This window comes from Mytilus galloprovincialis, chromosome 9 (assembly GCF_965363235.1).
Source record: "Mytilus galloprovincialis chromosome 9, xbMytGall1.hap1.1, whole genome shotgun sequence".
Classification (NCBI taxonomy): Eukaryota; Metazoa; Mollusca; class Bivalvia; order Mytilida; family Mytilidae; genus Mytilus; species Mytilus galloprovincialis.
In genome coordinates, this window is record NC_134846.1 from 91,909,938 (window position 1) to 91,934,541 (window position 24,604).

The 24,604-nt window shown below is 32.7% G+C and overlaps 1 protein-coding gene across 1 annotated transcript in view; it reads left to right on the forward strand.

Moving 5' to 3' along the window:
• The first annotated feature begins 8,317 nt into the window (after nt 1–8,317).
• The window catches only part of LOC143046368 (E3 ubiquitin-protein ligase RNF216-like), a 46,823-nt gene continuing 30,536 nt past the window's right edge, over nt 8,318–24,604 (forward strand). The window contains exons 1-7 of the mRNA XM_076219495.1: nt 8,318–8,436; nt 9,611–9,670; nt 10,456–10,586; nt 12,229–12,417; nt 16,438–16,486; nt 20,570–20,669; nt 22,698–22,776. Of these exons, the coding sequence (XP_076075610.1) occupies nt 9,625–9,670; nt 10,456–10,586; nt 12,229–12,417; nt 16,438–16,486; nt 20,570–20,669; nt 22,698–22,776 (594 nt within the window). The 5' untranslated portion in view covers nt 8,318–8,436; nt 9,611–9,624. The remainder of the gene's footprint in view (nt 8,437–9,610; nt 9,671–10,455; nt 10,587–12,228; nt 12,418–16,437; nt 16,487–20,569; nt 20,670–22,697; nt 22,777–24,604) is intronic.

Consider the following 24,604-nt stretch of genomic DNA (forward strand, 5'->3'; position numbering starts at 1 on the left):
AAACAAAAATCTAAGTACATTTTTAGATTCAGCTTTTCAAAGAACCCCAAGGATTCAATTTTTGTTAAAATTAAACTAAGTTTAATTTTGGACCCTTTGGACCTTAGTGAAGACCAATTTGAAAACGGGACCAAAAATTAAGAATCTACATACACAGTTAGATTCGGCATATCAAAGAACCCCAATTATTCAATTCAAAGTTCAATTTTGGACCCTTTTGGCCCCTTATTCCTAAACTGTTGGAACCAAAACTCCCAAAATCAAACACAACCTTCCTTTTATGGTCATAAACCTTGTGTTTAAATTTCATTGATTTCTATTAACTTATACTAAAGTTATTGTGCGAAAACCAAGATTAATGCTTATTTGGGCCCTTTTTTGGCACCTAATTCCTAAACTGTTTGAACCAAAACTCCCAAAATCAATCCCAACCTTCCTTTTGTGGTCATAACCCTTGTGTTAAAATTTCATAGAGTTCTATTTACGTAAACTAAAGTTCTAGTGCGAAAACCAAGAAAATGCTTATTTGGGCCCTTTTTGGCCCCTAATTCCTAAAAATGTTGGGACCAAAACTCCCAAAATCAATCCCAACCTTCCTTTTGAGGTCATAAACCTTGTGTTAAAATTTCATAGATTTCTATTCACTTTTACCAAAGTTAGAGTGCGAAAACTAAAAGTATTCGGACGACGACGCCAACGTGATACCAATATACAACCAAAACATTTTCAATTTTTGCGGTCGTATAAAAAGTAACATTTATCTTTCAATGTTCCTTTATTTTTTTACTTCTATCTTTTTATTTTGTGATATTATAGAATAGGATAGTATGATAGGTACTTTGAACTCCAATCAGAAGCAGTTCTGCTGTCACCATTTTTGCATAAAGTTTTGTATGTGTTGTTGACTTTTAATTTATTATAGAGTGAAGTGTTTTTTCTTAAAACGCTGAACTTGTCATGCATGAACTATTTGCCACTGGACATTTATCAAACAATAGTCAATCAACACATTTTTCTGAATCCATTTTTACTGTATGTTTATCAATGCATGCCATGCACCTAATTGTGTTTTCCTGATCAAGAATTCTGTTTTCCAGTAGAAAAGTTTTATAAGACCCTTGCCTGTTGGTGAAGAACATAGACTATTTAGATATCATTTTTTTTGTCACTGGAAGCTGTCACATTGATGTATATTCAACATCTTCTATTATAATTGTTCATTTATTGTTTTTTACTATTACCTATCTAGATTAATAATAATAATAATAATAATCTTTATTTCAAGAGTGTATGCTCAATTAGTACAAACACTATTCTCCCTTGAGGCTCTCACACTCCACTCACAATGCATCACACAATTTCTTCATAACAAAGATAAACATAAGAAAATATAAATCAAAATTGATACATAGTCATTTAAATAAATCCTGGATTTTCAAGTAAAACTTAAAGCAGTTTGTTTTAAAAGTATTTATGTTTAACATATGTCTTAGTGCTTCTGGTAGTTTATTCCATAAAGTTGGGCCAGAAAATGAATGTTTCTAAATGTGTTTGTTCTTGCCTTTGGTATATTAAGTAATTGGGTAGTATTTGATCTAAGTTGCATTCTATTTTTATTTGTAACATAGGAGATTTTGTTAGACAAATATTCTGGGACAGATCCATATAAGCATCTATGAACATATAAGGCCTTGTGGTAAATTACACGATCAGTAAATCGAAGCCATCATAACTTTTTAAACATTGTATTAGATGGGGTATCATAAGGAAGTTCAAGAATAATTCTAGCTGCTCGTTTTTGAAGTTTATCTAATCTATTTGTATTTTGGTCACTGGTGTTTCCCCAAATTGTACAACAGTAATCCAAAATAGGGAGAATATAACCATTAAAGTATAACTTTCGTGTTTCTAGGGGGAGGGGTTTCTTTATCCTAGACAAAAGATTTAGTCTGGTACTGATTTTTGTGCACAAAGTGTCAATTTGGGCTGTCCACTCAAGATTTTCATCAATAATTAAAGAACCTTAGTGAGCACGCTCACATACCCCATGTCCCCACATTGTCATTGGAGAAATTAAATAAGTATAAGAAAAAAAATTGTATAAGAAAAAATATTGAATAATAATTTCCTGTCAATATACATAGTATGTCCTTATTATCTACAAAATTTCATGAAATTCTGTTGTGTGTTTTCAGAGGAGTTGAGATGACAAACTGTTGCAGAAGTACATTGAAGCAAATAAGTTCAAAGGGGCATAACTCCTAGAAAAAAAATTGAACCGTAATTTCCTGTCGATATGCACAACTACATAGTATGTCCTTATTATCTGAAAAGGTTTCGTGTAATTCTGTTGTGTGGTTTGAGAGGAGTTGCGATGACAAACTGTTGCAGTAGTACATTAAAGTAAATAAGTTCAAAGGGGCGTAACTCCTAGAAAAAAAATTGAATCACAATTTCCCGTCGATATGCACAACTACATAGTATGTCCTTATTATCTGAAAAGGTTTCGTGAAATTCTGTTGTGTGGTTTGAGAGGGGTTGCGATGACAAACTGTTGCAGTAGTACATTAAAGTAAATAAGTTGAAAGAGGCGTAACTCCTAGAAAAAAAATTGAATCGCAATTTCCCGTCGATATGCACAACTACATAGTATGTCCTTATTATCTGAAAAGGTTTCGTGAAATTCTGTTGTGTGGTTTGAGAGGAGTTGCGATGACAAACTGTTGCAGTAGTACATTAAAGTAAATAAGTTCAAAGGGGCGTAACTCCTAGAAAAAAAATTGAATCGCAATTTCCCGTCGATATGCACAACTACATAGTATGTCCTTATCATCTGAAAAGGTTTTGTGAAATTCTGTTGTGTGGTTTGAGAGGAGTAGCGATGACAAACTGTTGCAGTAGTACATTAAAGTAAATAAGTTCAAAGGGGCGTAACTCCTAGAAAAAAAATTGAATCGCAATTTCCTGTCGATATGCACAACTACAGTGTATGTCCTTATTATCTGAAAAGGTTTCATGAAATTCTGTTGTGTGGTTTGAGAGGAGTTGCGATGACAAGAAACAGGACTGACGGACTGACGGACGGACTGACGGACGGACGGACGGACGGACGGTTCAAAAACATTATACCCTCCGCAACTTCGTTGCATGGGGTATAAAAACCCCAAGGAGCTTTTCGCAATTAACATATCTAATGTGTGAGTTACCATCAGTCAAATTAAGAACATGGTCTGTTTTTGCTAGTTTCTGTCTAGAACCAATAACCATAGATGTAGTTTTTGTTGGATTTATATACATCTTATTTCCCTTGCACCATTCTTCAATTCTTTCTAAATCAATTGTAATGCTGTCCTGGATGGTATTGAGACTACGACCTGTGCAGTGAATGATAGTATCATCTGCATAGAGGTCTGTTTGAGATGAGGTTATATGAAGGGGCAAATCATTAATGAACAATAAAAATAAAAGGGGGCCTAATATGGAGCCCTGAGGTACTCCAGCTTTTATTTCTAGTGCCCTTGACTTAATTGTCCCATTTTCCACTTGTTGGAATCTATGAGATAGATATGATTTAAACCAGTTACATGATAAATTTGAAATTTTGTAGCACTGCAGTTTTTGAAGAAGGATAATGTGATCTACCAGATCAAATGCTTTTTTAAAATCTAGGAAGATAATACCTATAATTTCTCCATCATCCATGGCTTTCAACCACTGATCAATAAGTTTTAGTAAAGCAGTATGACAAGAGTGGTGGCTTCTAAATCCAGACTGACTTGCATGAAGGAGCTTATATTTTAATAGATATCGGTATAGGTGTTTGCAGACATGTTTTCAAAAATCTATGAAAGAGTAGGCAAAATAGATATTGGTCTATAGTTGTCGACAGTATCTTTAGGACCCTTTTTATGGCTTGGCATGACACGTGCATTTTTAAGCTCTGAAGGAAATATACCAGCAGTGATACTCCTATTTATAATATAAGCTATTAACGGTGAAATAACTTCTGATGATAATTTAGGTATGCAGGGACTGATCTGATCCATGCCTGTAGCTTTTGCAACATTTAAATTGCTAAGGCAGTCGTCCTTAACTTCTGCAACTGTAAACAAGGGGATGTAAAACCAAGTATCTTGAGGTACTTTTGCTGCTACCTCCTCATAAATCTTATTACTATCAAATTTGTATGATTGAGATGTCGATAGGTTATCTTTTGGGGCAATATTTATAAAATGTTTGTTAAAAGCATCAACTATATGCTGAGTTTCTGTGATAACACCATTGTGTGTCTTAAGTTGGGATGGAAAAGGAAAACCTTTAGTTTGGTTGAGCCCCTTGACATATTTCCATAATTCTTTTGGATTTTTAGCCTGTTCAATAGATGTTTTATAAAATTTGTTTTTTGCATCATCTATAAGTGATGTGCTTTTGTTCCTCCAGAACCTGTATCTTTCTAGATCATGCTTTTTATGGTAATAATCCCTGTTTTGTCTGGCAGTTAATATTTGAGGGATTAACCATTCTGGTCTTTGAACATTTTTATTGGAGCATGCTTATTTAACACATTATTGAAAAGAGAATACCAGATCTTTAAAGCTTTGTCTGTGTCATGTTCTTCTATCACATTATTAAAAGGTTTACATTGAAGTTCTTTTATAAAATTATCTTCATTAAACTTTTTAAAACACATATAAGTTATGATCTGGTGGCTAGAATCTGGTATTTCTTTAACATTTGTTTTTCTTGTAAGGCACAATGGGTAATGGTCACTTAATGCCAAGTAAGGTACATATGTTTCAATTATATTATCGGACTTATTTGTATATATATGGTCAATGATCTTTTTACTTTTATCTGTTACTCTTGTTGGATTATCAATAAGTTGTGTAAGACCATAGCACTGTATCATATGGGACCATTTGTTGTTACTACATCCTTGAGCATAGTCAATATTTATATCACCCATAATAATAATTTCTAAATCTAAGCTTGATGCTTTACTTATTTCTAATTCAAAAGCATCTATCCAGTCTACTTTCATAGCTGGTGGTCTGTAAACTGAACACAAAAGAATAGGTTTTGTGGATGGAAAATTGATCTGAAGCCAAATTGATTCAACATTACCAATCTCTAAGTCTTCTCTCCTTTCATATGCCATTAAGTTGTTTATATAATTTAATACCCCACCCCCTGTTTTGTCTTGGGTTTCATGTCTATCTCTTCTTATTATGTCATAACCATTTACTTCAATTAAATTATCACCTAATTCTGGATTCTGGTCACTGGTTATGACGTACTTATATATATAGAGCCTAGGTGGTCGACTGTTGATCTGATGGATAAAATCTGTCTGTCTGTCACTGGTTCAGACGTACTTATATATAGAGAGCCTAGGTGGTCGACTGTTGATCTGATGGATAAAATTTGTCTGTCTGTCACTGGTTCAGACGTACTTATATATATAGAGCTTAGGTGGTCGAGTTGTCTTGTGTGTTTGGCATAGTTCAAGGTCGTAGAGTTGTCACTGGTTCAGACGTACTTATATATATAGAGCCTAGGTGGTCGAGTGGTCTTGTGTGTTGGGCATAGTTCAAGGTCGTAGAGTTGTCACTGGTTCAGACGTACTTATATATATAGAGCCTAGGTGGTCGAGTGGTCTTGTGTGTTGGGCATAGTTCAAGGTCGTAGAGTTGTCACTGGTTATGACGTACTTATATATATAGAGCCTAGGTGGTCGACTGTTGATCTGATGGATGAAATCTGTCTGTCTGTCACTGGTTCAGACGTACTTATATATATAGAGCCTAGGTGGTCGAGTGGTCTTGTGTGTTAGGCATAGTTCAAGGTGATTTGATGCCAGGATATCTCAGTAGCATGGGTTACACTAATTAACAAAAAGGGAGACTCGTCTCTGCCATCAAATTATAGACCGATATCCTTAATTAGTTGTGTAGGAAAAGTTATGGAAAGAGTTGTGTTTAAGCACTTATACAATCATTTAAAAGCTAATAAATTAATTTATGAGTATTAATCAGGATTTCTCCCTAAAAATTCAACTGTTCATCAACTCGTAGAAATATATAATTGCATATTAAACTCCTTGGAAAAAAAAGATATAAACTGTTTTGTATTCTGTGACTTCTCAAAAGCTTTCGACAAAGTTTGGCATAGGGGTCTTATATGTAAAATGAAAGCGTATGGTGTTGACGGAAATGTATTGAATTGGTTTCAGGATTATCTACACGACAGAAAACAGAGAGTAGTATTAAATAACTCGTCTTCTTCCTTTTGTAATGTCTCAGCTGGTGTTCCCCAGGGATCAGTTCTGGGCCCTCTTCTCTTTGTCGTATATAAATTAATGATATTGCTGATAAGCTTACTTCACTGTGTCGGCTATTTGCTGACGACACATCATTCAATTATTCTGGTAACGACGGAGAACAGATTAAATCTGTTATCGATCGCGACTTGAAAGAGCTGGATGTTTGGTCTTCTAAATGGCTTATGTCATTTAACCCAGATAAAACCGAAATTATGATATTTTCAAATATTGAGACTCCAGACCTTAGCTTTTCCTTAAATGGTAAAAATATACCTTTAAGTACATCTCATAAGCACCTGGGAGTTAATTTCAGTAGTGACGCAAAATGGAACAATCATATTGAAAGTATAATTACAAGTGTAAAGAAACACTTAAATGTTCTACGTAAACTTAAATACCGATTATCTCGAAATAATTTAGAAAAACTATACTTAGTTTTTATTCGACCCATTTTTGAATATGCCACGGAAGTGTGGGATAATTGTGGAATAAACTACTCACATAAATTAGAAAATTTGCAATCAGAGGCCGCAAGAATAGTAACAGGTCTACCAATATTTACAAAAACTGAAATTTTATATTCTGAGGTTGGCTGGGAATCTCTTTTTGAAAGAAGAAGGAGAAGAAAATTACAGATGTTTTATAACATGAACCAAAAGCATGCACCAGAATATTTATGTAATCTTGTACCTCCTTGTGTACAAAGTACAACCAACTACCCGTTGCGAAATGGTCATGATATTATTGTTCCATTTTGTAGACTTTCCCTTACTACTGAATCGTTTATTCCCTCTACTAAACGTGAATGGAATAAACTTGATACAAAAATTCGCAGTGTCGACTCTATTTCTAAATTTAAGAAAGAATTAAAAAACGATAGTCAATTATGTAAAATTGAAACGTTTTATTTGTACGGCCCAAGGAAATTAAATATAATCTTAACGCAATTGCGATGTTCCGCTTCATTCTTAAACAATGACCTATTTAGAGCTAATATTATAGATGATCCTTCTTGCCATTGTGGGTCCGATATTGAAGATGTCTACCATTACTTCTTCGTTTGCCCAAAATACACATTATGTAGAAAAACCTTATTCCATAACCTTAACTGGCTATCAGATACAAAACTATTAATTTGCGGACACTTGGAACTTTCGAACGAAAATTTTCAAACATGTTCAAAATTTCATAAAAAGGTCAAACAGATTTCTTATACCTTGATAGAGCGTTATTATTACTGACACGGAACGTCATCATTGTCATCAATTCACAAGTCATCGTCACAGAATTATACGACTTTTCAAACTTTCTTTTTCTCTTTTTACTTTCTATCCTCTTTGTTCACCTATCAAAGCTAGTATTATATTGCATAAATTGTCTGTTTTATATGCATGTCCATTATATTATACTATTATTGTAACTTTATATTGTATTATGGAGAAGACTTCATAAGTATGATTTACTTGTGTCTAATCCATTTTGCTTTAATTCAGCAAATAAAATATGTTTAAACTAAACTAATTAACAGATCTAATTTTGTTTGGCTGATATTTAGAAGAGTTATATATATATGAATTTCATTACCAAAAGTGATATTACATTTCCAGCCTAATTTGAGTTGAAACAGTGCCATCTGATGTGATGTGCTAAGCAGGTTGTTCTGAACCATTGATGAATTATTCTGCAAGGGGTTATTGGGGCTTAGCAATTTATAATATCTTTCTATTAGTCTTTAGTTATGCAGAATTCATGGAGAATATATAGTTTACTAATAAAATGTAAAGGGAAAAAAGGACATGCTATTTTCAGGTTTCCCATGTATAAACTAACAATTCCAAATAGTGTTATTTCAACTTTGGTAGTGTGCAATTTAACATCATACAATAAATGTTAAATTACGCAACAAGAACTAATCTTCAGTATCCTGAAATTTTGTTGTACAACTGAAGAAATATCTGACTATTTATGTTAGAAATGCAATATTTTGTCTTTTCAGATCTCTCTTAAAGATATAAGAAACATTATGAAATGTTTTAATGGTCACTATGCTCCTTCTCATAAAGTAATGACAGCTATCATGAATAACAGGGCTCAGGAGTTCACCAAGATGAAATGTGAGTTATTGGAAACACAAAACAACAGGGCTTGGGAATTTTTATGCTCCATTTATGGGCATTAGGTTTTCTGGTGTGTGCATCTGTTCGTTCATTCGTCCGTCTGTCCCGTTTCAGTTTAAAGTTTTTGGTAGAGGTAGTTTTTGATGAACTTGAACATGTTGAAGTCCAATCAACTTGAAACTTAATACACATGTTCCTTATGATTTACATTTCTATTTTTAATGCCAAATTAGAGATTTTACCCCATTTTCATAGTCCACTGAAAAAAAATGATAGTGCTGATGGGGCATCCGTGTACTATGGACACATTCTTGTTTTTAGATAAACGCTGTTTTATTGAAAAGACAAAAACAGGGCTAATGGATTTGAAAAGTAAAAGGAGAGTTATAAGAATAAGATTTTAGAAAAAGAAAAAAAATTGTCCTTATCATCAACTTATATTAATGGCATGATCATCTGTTACCCAAGATGAAAATATAAAACTTTCAAAATATGAATAGTTATATCTGTGACTATTGAAACATTTATTTAAGTTTTCGATCAATTTAGCAAGAATCATTTTTTATTCTATTTAAAAAGATCCGTGTTTGTTCCTTATTACCATGATTACAAATTACCATGGTTACAAATAGCCCAAATTTTAAGGGCATGCTTTCATCATTGTTATATTTTTAATGAAAATTATTTATGGATTACGTGTAAGAGTTCCCATCTAAATGAGCTTTTATTGAAATTTAAGAGAATTATTTACAGTTCTGAAGATTAACATATTATTTCAACTGAAAAGCTTTTGAACCATACTAGTACTGAATAGACTACAAGTGAACAGAACTGAAAGACTGAAAGACTGACTGACTCAATAATTTATTGTTCAAGCTTTTTAGGTGATGTAAAAATCAAAATGACTGTTTTAAAACTAGACTTAATGCAGTTGTGAGCCTTTTTCACTCATTCAAACCTTCCTAAATTAAATCAGTCTGAAATGGAAGAGGGGGAGGTTTTTCATTTTAGTTTTGTGTGGGGCCTGGGGTTTGTAAGCTTGCTCACTCAATGTTTTTTTTCCTTCATCAGGGACAACTAACTGATTTTAACAGATGAATATAATTTTAAACACCATTAGTTATTAAAAAATAGTATATTCCTTCTAATGACTAAGTTTGTATATTTTCAGAAAGTAACCCATTAATGCATCCTTATTCTCAAGCCAAGGCAGAAATTAAAGTGGACGGAGGTAAGTGTAAAATATAGATTTTCTTGATAGATCTCGGAGTAAATATAAAGACGAATAGTGGAGGCTTTATATAGATATAAGAAGATGTGGTATGAGTGCCATTGAGGCAACTGTGTACCTAAGTCATAATGTGTAAAAGAAAAACCATTATAGGTCAAAGAATTGCTTCCATTCCAAGATTTGGCGGACACTGAACAGTTAGCCAAAAAAATGTACAGTATAAAACCATTTTAACATGAAAATCAAGAGTCTTATCTCTTAAAAAAAACCAATCAAGATCTAGAAACACTTATGAAGCACATCAACAAGCGACAACCACTGGTCAATAGGTTCCTGACAGGTGTAAACAAATGTTGCAGGTTTAAAATAAGTTTAAAGACGCCAACCTCCACCCTAGCCTGAAATAAAAGTGTAACATAACAACATATATAGAAAGACACTATCAAATATCAATTGAAATGGCTTAACTCAATCAAAAGACATATTAACTAAAAAAACTGTAAACATACACTGAACAAATAAATTAGGCATGTTTTATCTAGCGTTGTTAATGTTATTATTTATATTTCAACATTTGAATGATACAAGAGAAATTACACACAGGCAAGACATATATATTTGTCAACAATTAATCTGTAATATATTTTCTGTCTATTTGATGTATTTTCCTTTACCTGAAATCTTTTAATATTTTTTTTAATGCAACATTAAGTTGATGTTTTTTTCACCTAAGGCGTGTTTGATAAATTGGTTTGATAATATTTTAAAGTATAATTTATATTCAGTTTATGGTGAAAGAATTATCAGCATGCAGTTTCTAAAGTGTGGTCGACCTCTGAGAAGTGAAGTTCCTGTCTGTCCAGAACTAGTTCACGAGAAAGAATTTATTAGAATTAAAACAGAGGAAGAAACAAAGGTATTGTCAAATGGAACATTGACCAATATTAACATAAGCAAATGAAAGTTTATAGAAATATTTGTTGGAACATTGACCAATATTAACATAAGCAAATGAAAGTTTATAGAAATATTTGTTACTATCAGGCATGTTGTGTAGAAAATTTTCATTTTGCCCCACATGTACTGGAGCATTATTGTAATGATGAATTTAAGAATTATCAACCCTCTCCCTCTTGATGCATACTAAAATTAAAGTTAGTGATCATTTTTTTACAGGTAACAATCTTACCAATGAATCACCCTGTCTAACATACTGTGGATTCATTATTATTTGATGGATACACATTTTTGTGGATTTCCTGGGTACAGTTGTACCATGAAATTAAATGTTCAACAAATTACAAATCTTCTGTAGAATTGTACATACCTGTCAACCTGTTATGATGAAAATGAAGGTCATGACCTGCGTTGAAGAATGAAATCTCAGGTCATAACATGTACAAACTTTTTCGAACTGAATTTCAGCAATTAGGGGACATTTTTCTTATAATTTAAATCAAAGTTTCCAAAACATGTTCACTTGGTTAAGTAATTTAGAATTTTATCAATTATTATACCATTGCACTTTTAAAAGATATTCCTACAATGTACTTCATCTGATATGTTTCAGCCTCAGTTATCAATATTAAGATAAACTGATTGTTGATTGTAATTAGACTATAACAAAATAAAGATAAACAGTTAAAGAAAGTACAGATGAAAAAAAATATTTTCAATTTTTCTTTTATAATTAAATTAAGGTATAAAAATAATGAAAAGTTATATTTCAATATGTATATATAAAGTCTATTTGTTTTAGAACTTTTTTTTACCCCAAAAAATGTAAATATAAGAAACAATTTTGAATGGTGACAAAAAAGGGGAAGTAACTCAAGTTGAATAATGTTTGTAAAACAACAGTGAAATTTATTTACAACCTAAAGCTAAGGTAATTAGTGTTAATTTTAAAACAGTGTGTTTGACACCAAAGCTGTCATTTGAAGCCATGTACTTAATGGGTCACATAATTTGATAGTTTACACAGCTAGCTGAACTTCCTGTTCATGGAAAAATTACAAAATTTGCTTGTTTTTCAAAGGAAAAACACTTATGAAATCAACAAGGCTAAGAAATCCAGGTAAAAACGGATCATTTTGGTAATTCCTGAGTTACAGGTGATCCTTTAGAATTGTGAAAATCTCGGGTCACACCTGTCAGTTGACAGGTATGCTTGTATACATATTTAGACGAAACAACGAATTTAATATCTAGAACATGCAGGTTTTCGTTACTCCTTGAAAATTGTTACCTACGAAAATAAATTAAATCACTATACATACAGTAACTCCCCCAAAAGAAGTGTTGTTTGCGAAACAGCTGTATACACAAAGTTCAACCTATGGGCTACCTTAACAAGTTGATTTACAACAATTTAATATCAAATGTCTTACAATTTTGAATGAAAAGATTAGAAACATAATTTTAATCTACATACTGTTTTTTGTTTAAATATTGAAATATTATATATTAGAAATTTGATAAAATGAACATTTCTGAGATCAAAAATCTACTTCATACATACATGTAAATGTATTAAAGATGTTAATGTTATTTTATAGGAACAGGATCATATAATGGCAGTCAGTGTTAACGAACATGAGTATGAGGAAAGTGGTCAGTTGATAGAGTGTGGTTGTTGCTATGGTGAAGTGGCATTTGAGATGATGATTCAGTGTTATGAGGGGCACCTGTTTTGCCAGGAGTGTCTTGAAAGATATGCCAAAGAGTCTGTATTTGGACATGGGAAGGTATGTAACTGTAAGCTTGAAAGGTGTACATATCTGTCTGAAAGGGTTAATCTGAACTTGACCACATTTTATAACAGCATCATTGATTATGTAACTATTATGCCCCACTTAAGAGCATTATGTTTTTCGGTCTAAATGTCACGATTCAGATAAAAGTTATTGGTCAAGGTAGTTTTTTATAAAGTCCAATCAACTTGAAACTTAGTACATTAGATTTATTGTCCACTAAACATAGAAAATGGTAGAGTGTGTTGTGCATCCATGTACAATGGACATTTCCTTATAATATGTGATACTTGTATAATCTTTTTCTTTAAAAAAAATAAATCAATCATGATTATCACTTAAACAGTAGAAGTATTGTGTCTTAACCTTGTTTTGAATTCTAAATTGATTATTTTCTTTTGAATATATATATATATATACATATTGTTTAATGATATAATAAGATCTGACAAATATATTTCTTTATTATACCCCGCTTTGAAAAAGGAGGGGGGTATTCTGTTTTACCTCTGTTTGTCCATCAGTCCGTCAGTCTGTCTGTCTCATGAATATTTTTCGTCACGTTTTTCTCAGTAACTACAATAAGACTCATCAGTGATGTGAGGCTCGTATCAAAATATTTATAAAGTTAAACAAATACAAAGTTGAAGAACATTGAGGATCCAAAATTCCAAAAAGTTGTGCCAAATACGGGCAAGTAAGTCTGCTAAACTGTGTGATGGGTTTTCAGATTCATCACTCATCAACTTCATGTTTACCGAACACTTGTATGATTTTACACATGATAGTCAAGTTGAAAATTTTTCTCAGGAACTACAATACAAGGATTTGTGAAATTTGGTGTCAGGGTTTATATAAGTCTGCTATACCGTGTGATGTGTTTTCAGATTCATTACTCAACAACTTCATGTTTACCGAACATTTGTATGATTTTACACATGATAGTCAAGTTGAAAATTTTTCTCAGGAACTACAATACAAGGATTTGTGAAATTTGGTGTCAGGGTTTATATAAGTCTGCTATACCGTGTGATGTGTTTTCAGATTCATTACTCAACAACTTCCTGTTTACCGAACATTTGTATGATTTTACACATGATAGTCAAGTTGAAAATTTTTCTCAGGAACTACAATACAAGGATTTGTGAAATTTGGTGTCAGGGTTTATATAAGTCTGCTATACCGTGTGATGTGTTTTCAGATTCATTACTCATTGCTGCTGCTGCATTTTTTTTGTGTTCATTCAATAGAACAGTATATTCCTTTTCAGACTTTTCATCTTTTTTATTATAAGAGATACAGAGAAAGTTATTGCATGAAAAATGCTGAGGAGAGTATGAACTGTAATGTTAGGCAGTTATTTCAGTAAAATTTTTATCAGGTTACCTGCATTTTTAACCAGATTTTTGTGACAAAAATGTCGGTTATTGATTTGGGGATGTACGGCGGGCGGGCGGGCGGCAACCAAATGTTGTCCGTGCATTTACTCATGAACTGTTCAACCAAAGCTTTTCAAATTTTAATATGTTTTTACTGATGATAAAATGGAGGTCAAGTTCAATAATGACATTTTGACTTTTACCGTTCAGGAGTTATGGTTCTTGAAAGATTGAAAAATGGCATTTCCAGTCCTGTCCATGCATTTACCCATGAACTGTTCAACCAAAGCTTCCCAAATTTTAATATGTTGTTACTGATGACAAAATGGAGGTCAAGTTCAATAATGACGATTTTGACTTTTACCGTTCAGGAGTTATGGTTCTTGAAAGATTGAAAAATGGCTTTTCCAGTTGTGTCCGTGCATTTACTCATGAACCATTCAACCTAAGCTTTTCAAACTTTAATATGTTGATACTGATGACAAAATGCAGGTCAAATTTGATATTGACGATTTTCACTTTCACCGTTCATCAGTTATGGTTCTTGTGATATTGGCAGGATACAAATAAATGTTAATAAATCCGGTTTGCTGTCGTGTGACAGCCTCTTGTATTGATTTTTAACCGGATTTTGGCGACAAAAAATGTCGGTTATTGATTTGGGGATGTACGGCGGGCAGTCAGGCGGTCGGTCGGGCAGTCGGTCACTAAATGTTGTCTGTGCATTTACTCATGAACCGTTCATCCAAAGCTTTTCAAATTTTAATATGTTGTTACTGACAACAAATTGAAGGTCAAGTTTAAGAATGACGATTTTGCCCATTGCCGTTCAGGAGTAATGGTTCTTGAAAGATTGAAAAATGGCGTTTCAAGTCGTGTCCGTGCATTTATGCATGAATTGTTCGATCAAATCTTCCCAAATTTTAATATGTTGTTACTAATGACAAAATGGAGGTCAAGTTCAAGAATGATGATTTTGACTTTTACCGTTCAGGAGTTATGGTTCTTGAAAGATAAAAAAAATGGTGTTTCCATTCATGTTGTTGCGTTTACTCATGAACCATTCAACCTAAGCTCTTTCAAATTTTAATATGTTGATACTGATGACAAAATGCAGGTCAAATTTGATATTGACGATTTTCACTTTCACCGTTCATCAGTTATGGTTCTTGTGATATTGCCAGAACACAAATAAATGTTAATAAATCCGGTTTGCTGTCGTTGTGACAGCCTCTTGTTTTTATTTTCCTTTGAATTTTCGTTCTACTGCATGATTTTACAATAAAAATTGCCAGGATTTCAAGCGCAAATGAGACCTTGCATATCCTCGATTTATACAAGGAAAAATTAAAGAGGACCCGAATGAAAACCGAATGGTTTAAGAGTCCTAATGAAAAATCAGTTGTCATTGCCGCATATGCCGCGAATAGCAGTGGCGGATGGTGTATGTCATCGTGGCATATGCCGTGTATAGCGTTGAAAGGGTTAAGATTTAAACTTGAAAATCTTCTGTTGCAATTACTTCAAGGTTAGGGTCAAATTTATGCTAGATTGACTGGACTATTGAAAGTTGTTATGCCCCTATCGTAGCGGACAGGGCATTATATTTTACCATTGTCTGTACATCTGTATGTCCCAAAATTAGTTTCAACTGATGAACTTTTGTTTGCCTCAACCAAATATTGTGAAATTTATTCACAATGCTTTTTACCACAAAAAAACTGGTCAGATATGAAATTTGTGGGCATCACTTTTACCATCTAGAGTTACGCCCCTTTACAAATAAAAACATTGCTGAATTTTTCGTTTTCTTTCTCTAACTTAAGTTTGCCTCAACTAAATGTGTTGAAATGTTTATTACCACAAAACTCGGATCAAGTTCAAAGGAGTAGGTCTGGTAAGGACCGATTTTGGCCTCAAATTTCAGGTTCATCTGACGAAAGATTTTGACCACTTTTTAAACACTTAAGTGTCTATTTCATTTGATTCAATTAGTTAATGTGAAAGATTTTAACTGATTTAGTCATTAAAATCGATCCGAGTCAAGCTCAAATATGAAAATTCTACCAAATATGCCGAAAAATGTCACTTTTCAGACGGTTTTTGTCAAAATTGAAAGTGGCCGCATCCGTGTTCATCCTCAACCTTTATATATGTTATGTATTATCATAAAATACAACTTGCATTTCAATATTAAGGATGAACACGAATGCGGCCACTTCCGTTTTACACGAAAACCGTCTAAAATTTAACTAAAATGCTAGAATTGTGAAGATTTCAGTAATTTAGCATGACTTAGTGGTGCTAGAACCCGGTATATGTGCATTGTATTGTCAAAAACAGCCCATATTTATGTAGCAGAGTCATTCTACTGTCCAATTAATAACTAAAAGTTTACATATTAACAGTTTTGTAAAACTGCTATATTTTGGGGCCAAAAATGGGTCTTACTGAACCTACTCCTTTGGTTAGCGTCACCTTAACAGTTCTTGAGTTGTGACCCTTCATTACATGAAATGATAGCGGGTGCATCATCTGTGTCGTATGGACACATTCCCTATTTATTTTCCAAATATATCCCTTTGTTGACAGTTAATGAATGTGTGTTTTTAATTACCATAATTTGTATTTACAGGCAGATTTACTGTGTATGACAGATGGTTGTGATGCTTCCTACCCCATGAGTAAGTTACATTAATTATTAGAATATAGTATTTGATATATAAATCAACAATAGCTAGTTTACATTTGTCTTTGACTTTTTTGAATCATCAATCTTTCTCTTTTTTCGTATTTCTCATACTCACCGGCTGACTGACTTCATGGTAAAGTCAAATCGCTATCAAAATCGTAAAAAAGGGAGACAACTTGAATTTTACAAGTTTCACAGGTAACAAAAATGGCAGCTACAAGGAAAATCAAAAAAGGACGTTTAAATGAAATAAATACAACGGCAAGTTTGAGCATCTTTGGATTTAACATTAAAAACTATTAAAGAGAGAAACAGAGCGTCTGTTTGAGTTTTCATTTTACAATGATTTTCATCCTTAATAAATCACTCAGCTGATTTGTTTTCTTTTTCTTTTTAATTTATTACGAGACGATCAATTTTACTATTCAGTAGGTCAAGGGTGGGAATGAACGGAAGATTTTTAACATTCTTTCATCAAAAATTGAAATTTAAAAGGTAGAAAGACAGCTAATGACTAAGTTGACTGCAAATGTACAACAAAAGGCCAGCTTAATTCATAATTGTGACCAATTTGTTAATTTGGGCTCATAAATAAGGGAGATATCTTTTATAACAAAATGATAAAAATGAGCTCTTAATTATCAACTGATTAAAATGTGATTGATAAATATTTGTATAAGTATATATAGGCTTATATTCTGTCAGTAGATTCTCAACTTACAGCTGACACGATGTCCTGGGCAGTCAAAATTATTTTAAATTATGATGTAATGATACTCATAAAATTGCCCAGTCATTAAAAAGTCATGACATAAACTGGGAGTCATATTTTTCTTTCTTAAACAGATGCACATGGTATTAATGTATGATAATATTACTAGGTAAACAACAGACTTAATTTCAAGTTGACAGCATAAAAGGTTGAATGAATAAATAACCACTAAATTGTCTAAACCTTTTTATTAAGAATTTCCAATTCATACATTTAATATATTATAATCATATAAAACACAGTCATGTATAAATAACCAATTTTATTTTACATTTATTTCTAAATGCACTAGAATGGTATATTTTGACAAGGATATTCAAATGGCTATTTGTAATTCTTCTCATATTAAAAAGATCATATAGGATTAAATGCTTTTTTAAAGGAATTTATTGGTGTATAAACACGATTAATTCACTCACAATCACTTTAAGGATATGTTTGCGAGTGACTTGGTCCAGTTTATACGCCAATAAATTCCTTCAAAATGGCTTTTAATTCTTATAATTCTTTAAAATAAGGGATAAGGAATTTAATTTCCCCGCTCCAAACCTTTATCACAGGTAAATTGTTGAATTGGCCTGGTGCATGAATTTATTTTCTGGTTATGGCAACAAAAAATGTACTGTATCAGTATGAAAATAGCAATGTGATAAAAAAAAAAAAAAATTCAAAAATGTCTTATAATCATTCAAATGAATTTATTTGTTAACTGTTGAATTTCACATTTTAACGATGAACACACAGAAAAAAAATTATTTCAAAGTTGCTGTCATCTTGTCCACAATGGTTACAAAAAGTAGTTCCGTCAATGTCGTCTATAGAAAAACAAATGTCAAGAACAACTACTGGAAGACCTCTCAACCAATTATATCAACATGATCCCTAATATGCAAATCATATTATTATTATACCCCACACAACGAAGTTGCGGAGGGTATAATGTTTTTGACCCGTCCGTCCGTCCGTCAGTCCGTCCGTCAGTCCGTCAGTCCTGTTTCTTGTCATCGCAACTCCTCCCAAACCACACAACAGAATTTCACGAAACCTTTTCAGATGAAAAGGACATACTATGTAGTTGTGCATATCGACAGGAAATTGCGATTCAATTTTTTTTGTCAAGAGTTACGCCCCTTTCAACTTATTTGCTTATAGTGCCTAACAAGATTTTGTGAGGTAGACGAAATTGACTTTAAAACGATCGTATTGACTTTTGATGTGCAGAAATAGGCAGATCGGACATATTTTGACTTTAGTTACTTACTTCTTAAGTTTGGGATTAATTGTTATCAACATATTCCAATGAGACTGAAAAATGCTTTTTTTTATTATGATAAATAATAATTTTACCTGCCGTAGTCGTGCGTAAAATATATTTCGGTATTTCTCTTACGAAAATGACTTGTTTAATGGAACAAAACGTATTATTTGTAAACTTTCTCTTTACTCTTCACAATAGGCTTTTAAAAAATAACCTTTCCAACTGTATATTCCGAAAATTTTGTGAAAATCGAATAAGTGGCAATTCTTGCCTTTCATACCTTAACTTTCATTGATAAAACATAATATTGACTCGTCCAGTGTCCAGTTTGAAGGTCATTTTAGTTACCGGTCACATTCATGCACGTTCTAATTAATCAATAGTCATGTATGAAAAGCATAAACAAGTTTGAAGGTAAACTAATAACAACTTAATCCAATCAAATTGCCTACGATTCAATAACAATGACCAGTCCACATCATAAAAATGTATAGGGGTAAACTGGGTAGGGAGAAAATGTCAGATATATTAAGTTCATTATTTTGCAATAACGAGTAAAAATTTGTTAACCAATAGATTTGTTATAATTTCATAATCATGTCGTTATGTATTGGTATAGTTTTTGGATCTTTCATTAGCGTATTTAAGGCTGTAGAAAGTTTGGCCTTCAAAAGTCAACATAATCATTGACTTTATAAAGAAAATTCGCCTTTTTAAAACATTGAATGTTTCACAAATAATACGCGACAACAAAGCAAAATCATTTCTTAAAACACTGCAAAAAAAATAATTCTGATTGATGCAGTGGTATTGTCATAAATTGCACTGGAGTGAACAGTGGTACATCAAACGTTGAATTCCCTCACACAATGTTATCACACACTATAATGTACTACTGCAACAGTTTGTCATCGCAACTCCTCTGAAACTACACAACAGAATTTCACGAAACCTTTTTAGATAATAAGGACATACTATGTAGATGTGCATATCGACAGGAAATTACGATTCAATTTTTTTTCTAGGAGTTACCCCCCTTTGAACTTATTTACTTTATTGTACTACTGCAACAGTTTGTCATCGCAACTCCTCTGAAACTACACAACAGAATTTCATGAAACCTTTTAAGATGATAAGGACATACTATGTAGATGTGCATATCGACAGGAAATTACGATTCAATTTTTTTTCTAGGAGTTACATCTCTTTGAACTTATTTGCTTTAAGGTACTACTTCAACAGTTTGTCATCTCAACTCCTCTGAAACCACACAACAGAATTTCATGAACATTTGTAGATAATAAGGACATACTATGTAGATGTGCATATCGACAGGAAATTACGATTCAATTTTTTTTTCTAGGAGTTACGCCCCTTTGAACTTATTTGCTTCAATGTACTTCTGCAACAGTTTGTCATCTCAACTCCTCTGATACCACACAACAGAATTTCATGAAATTTTGTAGATAATAAGGACATACTATGTTGATGTGCATATTGACAGGAAATTATTATTCAATATTTTTTCTTATACAATTTTTTTTTCTTACACTTATTTAATTTCTCCAATGACAATGTGGGGACGTGGGGTATGTGAGCGTGCTCACTAAGGTTCTTTAATTATTATTATTATTATTACAATTTTTCTATAGCGCTAAATCTAAAACAATATTACTCAAAGCGCTTTACATCACATGTTAAACGAAATATACACACAGACAGTGATAAAAATATAAAACATGAACCCACAAAATAAATATTTAAGTGTTAAAACTTTTCTAGATAAAAGGATTAATAATGTTGAAATTTTTACAAAAAAGTGGAATATATATATCAATGAATCAAAATTAAAAAAATTAAAAATTAGAAAATTAAAAAATTAAAAAATATAAGAATTATTTTGAAATAGACCTTCTGTTTTAATGATAATTCTACCATAGACAAAATATATGGTGTCAGATTGCAGGTAAATATTGAACCAATGAATATATTTCTCTAATTCTTACTTGATTTATTCCTTTCATGACCTTATTGTATATATGTAGGTCAATTACAGAAAGCTCTTTCCAGTAACATTCTGTCCAAGTATGAAGATAGAGTCCAGGAAGAAAATATCAACTTAGCAGATTTAACAGATCTAGTCAGGTAACATAGAAAATATCAACTTGGCAGATTTAACAGATCTAGTCAGGTAACATAGAAAATATCAACTTAGCAGATTTAACAGATCTAGTCAGGTAACATAGAAAATATCAACTTAGCAGATTTAGCAGATCTAGTCAGGTAACATAGAAAATATCAACTTAGCAGATTTAACAGATCTAGTCAGGTAACATAGAAAATATCAACTTAGCAGATTTAGCAGATCTAGTCAGGTAACATAGAAAATATCAACTTGGCAGATTTAGCAGATCTAGTCAGGTAACATAGAAAATATCAACTTGGCAGATTTAACAGATCTATTCAGGTAACATAGAAAATATCAACTTGGCAGATTTAGCAGATCTAGTCAGGTAACAGAAAATATCAAGTTTAGTGAGGTAACATACAAAATTCTTGATTCTGATTGGTCAAGGGTTTTTATTTCTTCTCAGAATCTTCAAATCTTTTCAAAGTGCATAGAAAAAATACTAATGACCAATGGTCAAGTTGCTGGAGTGTTCTTCAACAATAAAAGAATCATTAATACCAAGATGGTCCCTAGTGTCGACTTAAGCAGTACAAGTACTTAAAGTATAATACTGCAATGTCACTAAATTTAAATCTAGTCATAAAAAAAATCACCAAAGTCTAAGCACAATACAAGACGAGAACAGACAGTCGACATACAGATTCGGTATTAATGATTATGAGAATTACTATTTTTCCTTTTTTCTACATATCGGTCTTTTAATGTTGTCCATAAAATGTAAAAGTCTTAAATTATGATGAATCTATGTTTTTGCCGTTTGAGACCAGAATTTTGTGGAGAAAAAATAGCTAAAACTTAATTGCGTTTCAATGTCAGAAAGCGTCCTGGAAACGCGCAGAATGCACGATTTTGCGTTATTTTTCTCAGAGCTTCTGGGGGCCTTGAGCCTTGAGCGGCCCTCAGACCCTTCGCCAAAAAAAATTCCCCTCGCTCCGTTGGTGAAAATATTTTGCCTCACGATTAGAAGAGGCTAGTTACGGCCCTGCCCCATATTGTTAGAATTTAGTTCAGCTTTGTCACAGAGGCTTTAAAAGCCTTGACTGACGATGCTGATACATCACCAGGAGGGAGAGTGTTCCAATTTTTTATGGTTCATGGAAAGAAGGCATAATTCCAGTAATAATTTCAAGGCTTCTGTCATGCATTTTACTTGACAGTTGTTTAGGGGCATCAGATGACCTTTCTTTGTCACTGCAACTTTCTCATTTCAAAACAATTTTGAAAAGCATTGTGAGTCTTACATCTTTTTGCCTTTGTTCTAGAGATCTCCATTCTAAGCGTTTTAGCATTTTACTTACACTTGTTACAGTCAGAAATCACCTTTTAATTGTAGCCAACAAAAGACACATATCAATAATCAAATTTAACAAGATTTATTATACAAAAGTTTACAAGAATTATTACACAAATATTACTGTCAACTCAACTGTCAAAATCCAATCTTTTATCTTTATCTGTATGCGGAAAATACAATCAGAATATTACGTCCACTACTAAGATCACAATCTAGTATGATGATGTACAATGTAAAATAAAAGTGTCAATCCAAATACTGTGAATACTAATGTCTATCGATGTCTATGTCTTAGCCTGAAAGTTTAACCTTAGTCTCTGTATATAATATAGTTGTCACGGAAATCTCTAGAACACTCTAGGAATAGAATGCCCTAGAAAACTAGAACAGAAGATTCTAGAAACTTGTAGAAGTTTGAATAACGCATCTTTTATTAGGATCATTCTGGAATCATTATGCATGTTATGTAAGTTAAATGAAAAGTTCCAATTATTCCATCAGTATTTGTGATTGTTCCAGTGATTTCTAAACTGCACAGTTATAAGATTATTTGTAAACAACTATCAGGCCATACAACACAAATAAGGCCAACATAAATAAATATAATAATTACAATATCATAACACACTCAATTTTACAAGAATATTATTATCAAAGTCTTATTTTGAAACCTATTTTTCTTTTACAGATGTCCAAGTTGTGATTTTGCTGCCCTTATGGACCCTGAAGATAAAGTATTTAAATGTCATAACCATACATGTTTGAAGGTCAGTTTATAATAGTATAACAATAGTTGTGATTTTGCTGCCCTTATGGACCCTGAAGATAAAGTATTTAAATGTCATAACCATAAATGTTTGAAGGTCAGTTTATAATAGTATAACAATAGTTGTGATTTTGCTGCCCTCATGGACCCTGAAGATAAAGTATTTAAATGTCATAACCATACATGATTGAAGGTCAGTTTATAATGTCAGTATAATTCATGCCTCAAAGTCTGTAATGTGACACCAATGCATGCCCCAAGGTCATTTATATGTCATACCAATGCGAGTTTCAAGGTCATACTCCGCTATAAAAAGGTGGGGGTTAACTGTTTTACCTTTGTTTGTCAGTCTGTCAATCCATCCCATGAATATTTTTGTTGCATCTTTCTCAGGAACCACATCATTAGGGTTTCTGAAATTAAGTTTCAGGATTTATATTATAAGTCAGCTTTCATCACTCAGCAATTTCCTGTTTACCTAACACTTATATATTTTTACACTATTAGAATTATCCAGTTGCAGCGGGGGTATCATCAGTGAGCAGTAGCTCACAGTTTCACTTCTTTATAATGTCATAACAATTTATACTTTTAGGTCATTTATAGTGTTGTAACAAGGTCATCCCAATTTTCCTTTTCAAAGTCACTTAAAAGTCGTAACAATCGTGCTTGAAATTAACAATTTAGAAAGGAAAGGAGCTTGATTCAGCCATATAGACCTTTTGGTTTTAGTATTTCTTCTGTCATACCTCCCCTAATAGGTGAGCTAAATGTCAAGGTCAAATTACCATTTACAGATAGAAAAACATGTATGAATCAAATGTGTCGGGTGTGATTTTCAGAAAACAGGACAAGGGGGATTCCTCTTTCACTATAAACTGCCACTTCAGAAAGCTGATTAAAGATGTTCCTTAAGACCAACAGGGATTCAATTAGCTGTGGTCCAAGATCCTCGACCTTCCACTATTGCAATCCCAACTTGTTTTGGTTGCTAGCTACGCCAGACGGACTTTTGATTTGAAAGAAGAAGAAAAAAAATGCCAACCTTTTTTCACCATCAGTATGATCATTTCAAGGCCATATATTACTATTGACATAGGCTGCCGGTACAACTCCCCACATATTTATGCCCCACCTACGATAGTAGAGGGGCATTATGTTTTCTGGTCTGTGCTCTGTTTGTTCGTCCGTCCGTTTGTCTGTGCGTCAGTTCAGGTTAAAGTTTTTGGTCAAGGTAGTTTTTGATGAAGCTGAAGTCCAATCAACTTGAAACTTAGTACACTTGTTGCTTATGATATGATCTTTCTAATTTTAAAGCCAAATTAGACTTTTGACCCCAATTTCAAGGTCCACTGAACATAGAAAATGAAAGTGGGAGTTTCAGGAAAAAGTTTTTGGTCAAGGTAGTTTTGATGAAGCTGAAGTTCAATCAGCTTGAAACTTAGTACACTTGTTGCTTATGATATGATCTTTCTAATTTTAAAGCCAAATTAGACTTTTGACCCAAATTTCACGGTCCACTGAACATAGAAAATGAAAGTGGGAGTTTCAGGTTAAAGTTTTTGGTCAAGGTAGTTTTTGATGAAATTGAAGTCCAATCAACTTGAAACTTAGTACATATGTTCTCTATAGTATAATCTTTCTAATTTCAATGCCAAATAAGATTATTACCCAATTTCACGGTCCATTGAACACGGAAAAGGATAGTGCCAGTGGGGCATCTGTGTACTTTGGACACATTCTTGTTTCAAGTATTCCACAGAGTCCAATATTCAGACCCATTTCAAATGGGACTGACAAAACTACAATGGGTGCCATGAATCAGAAAT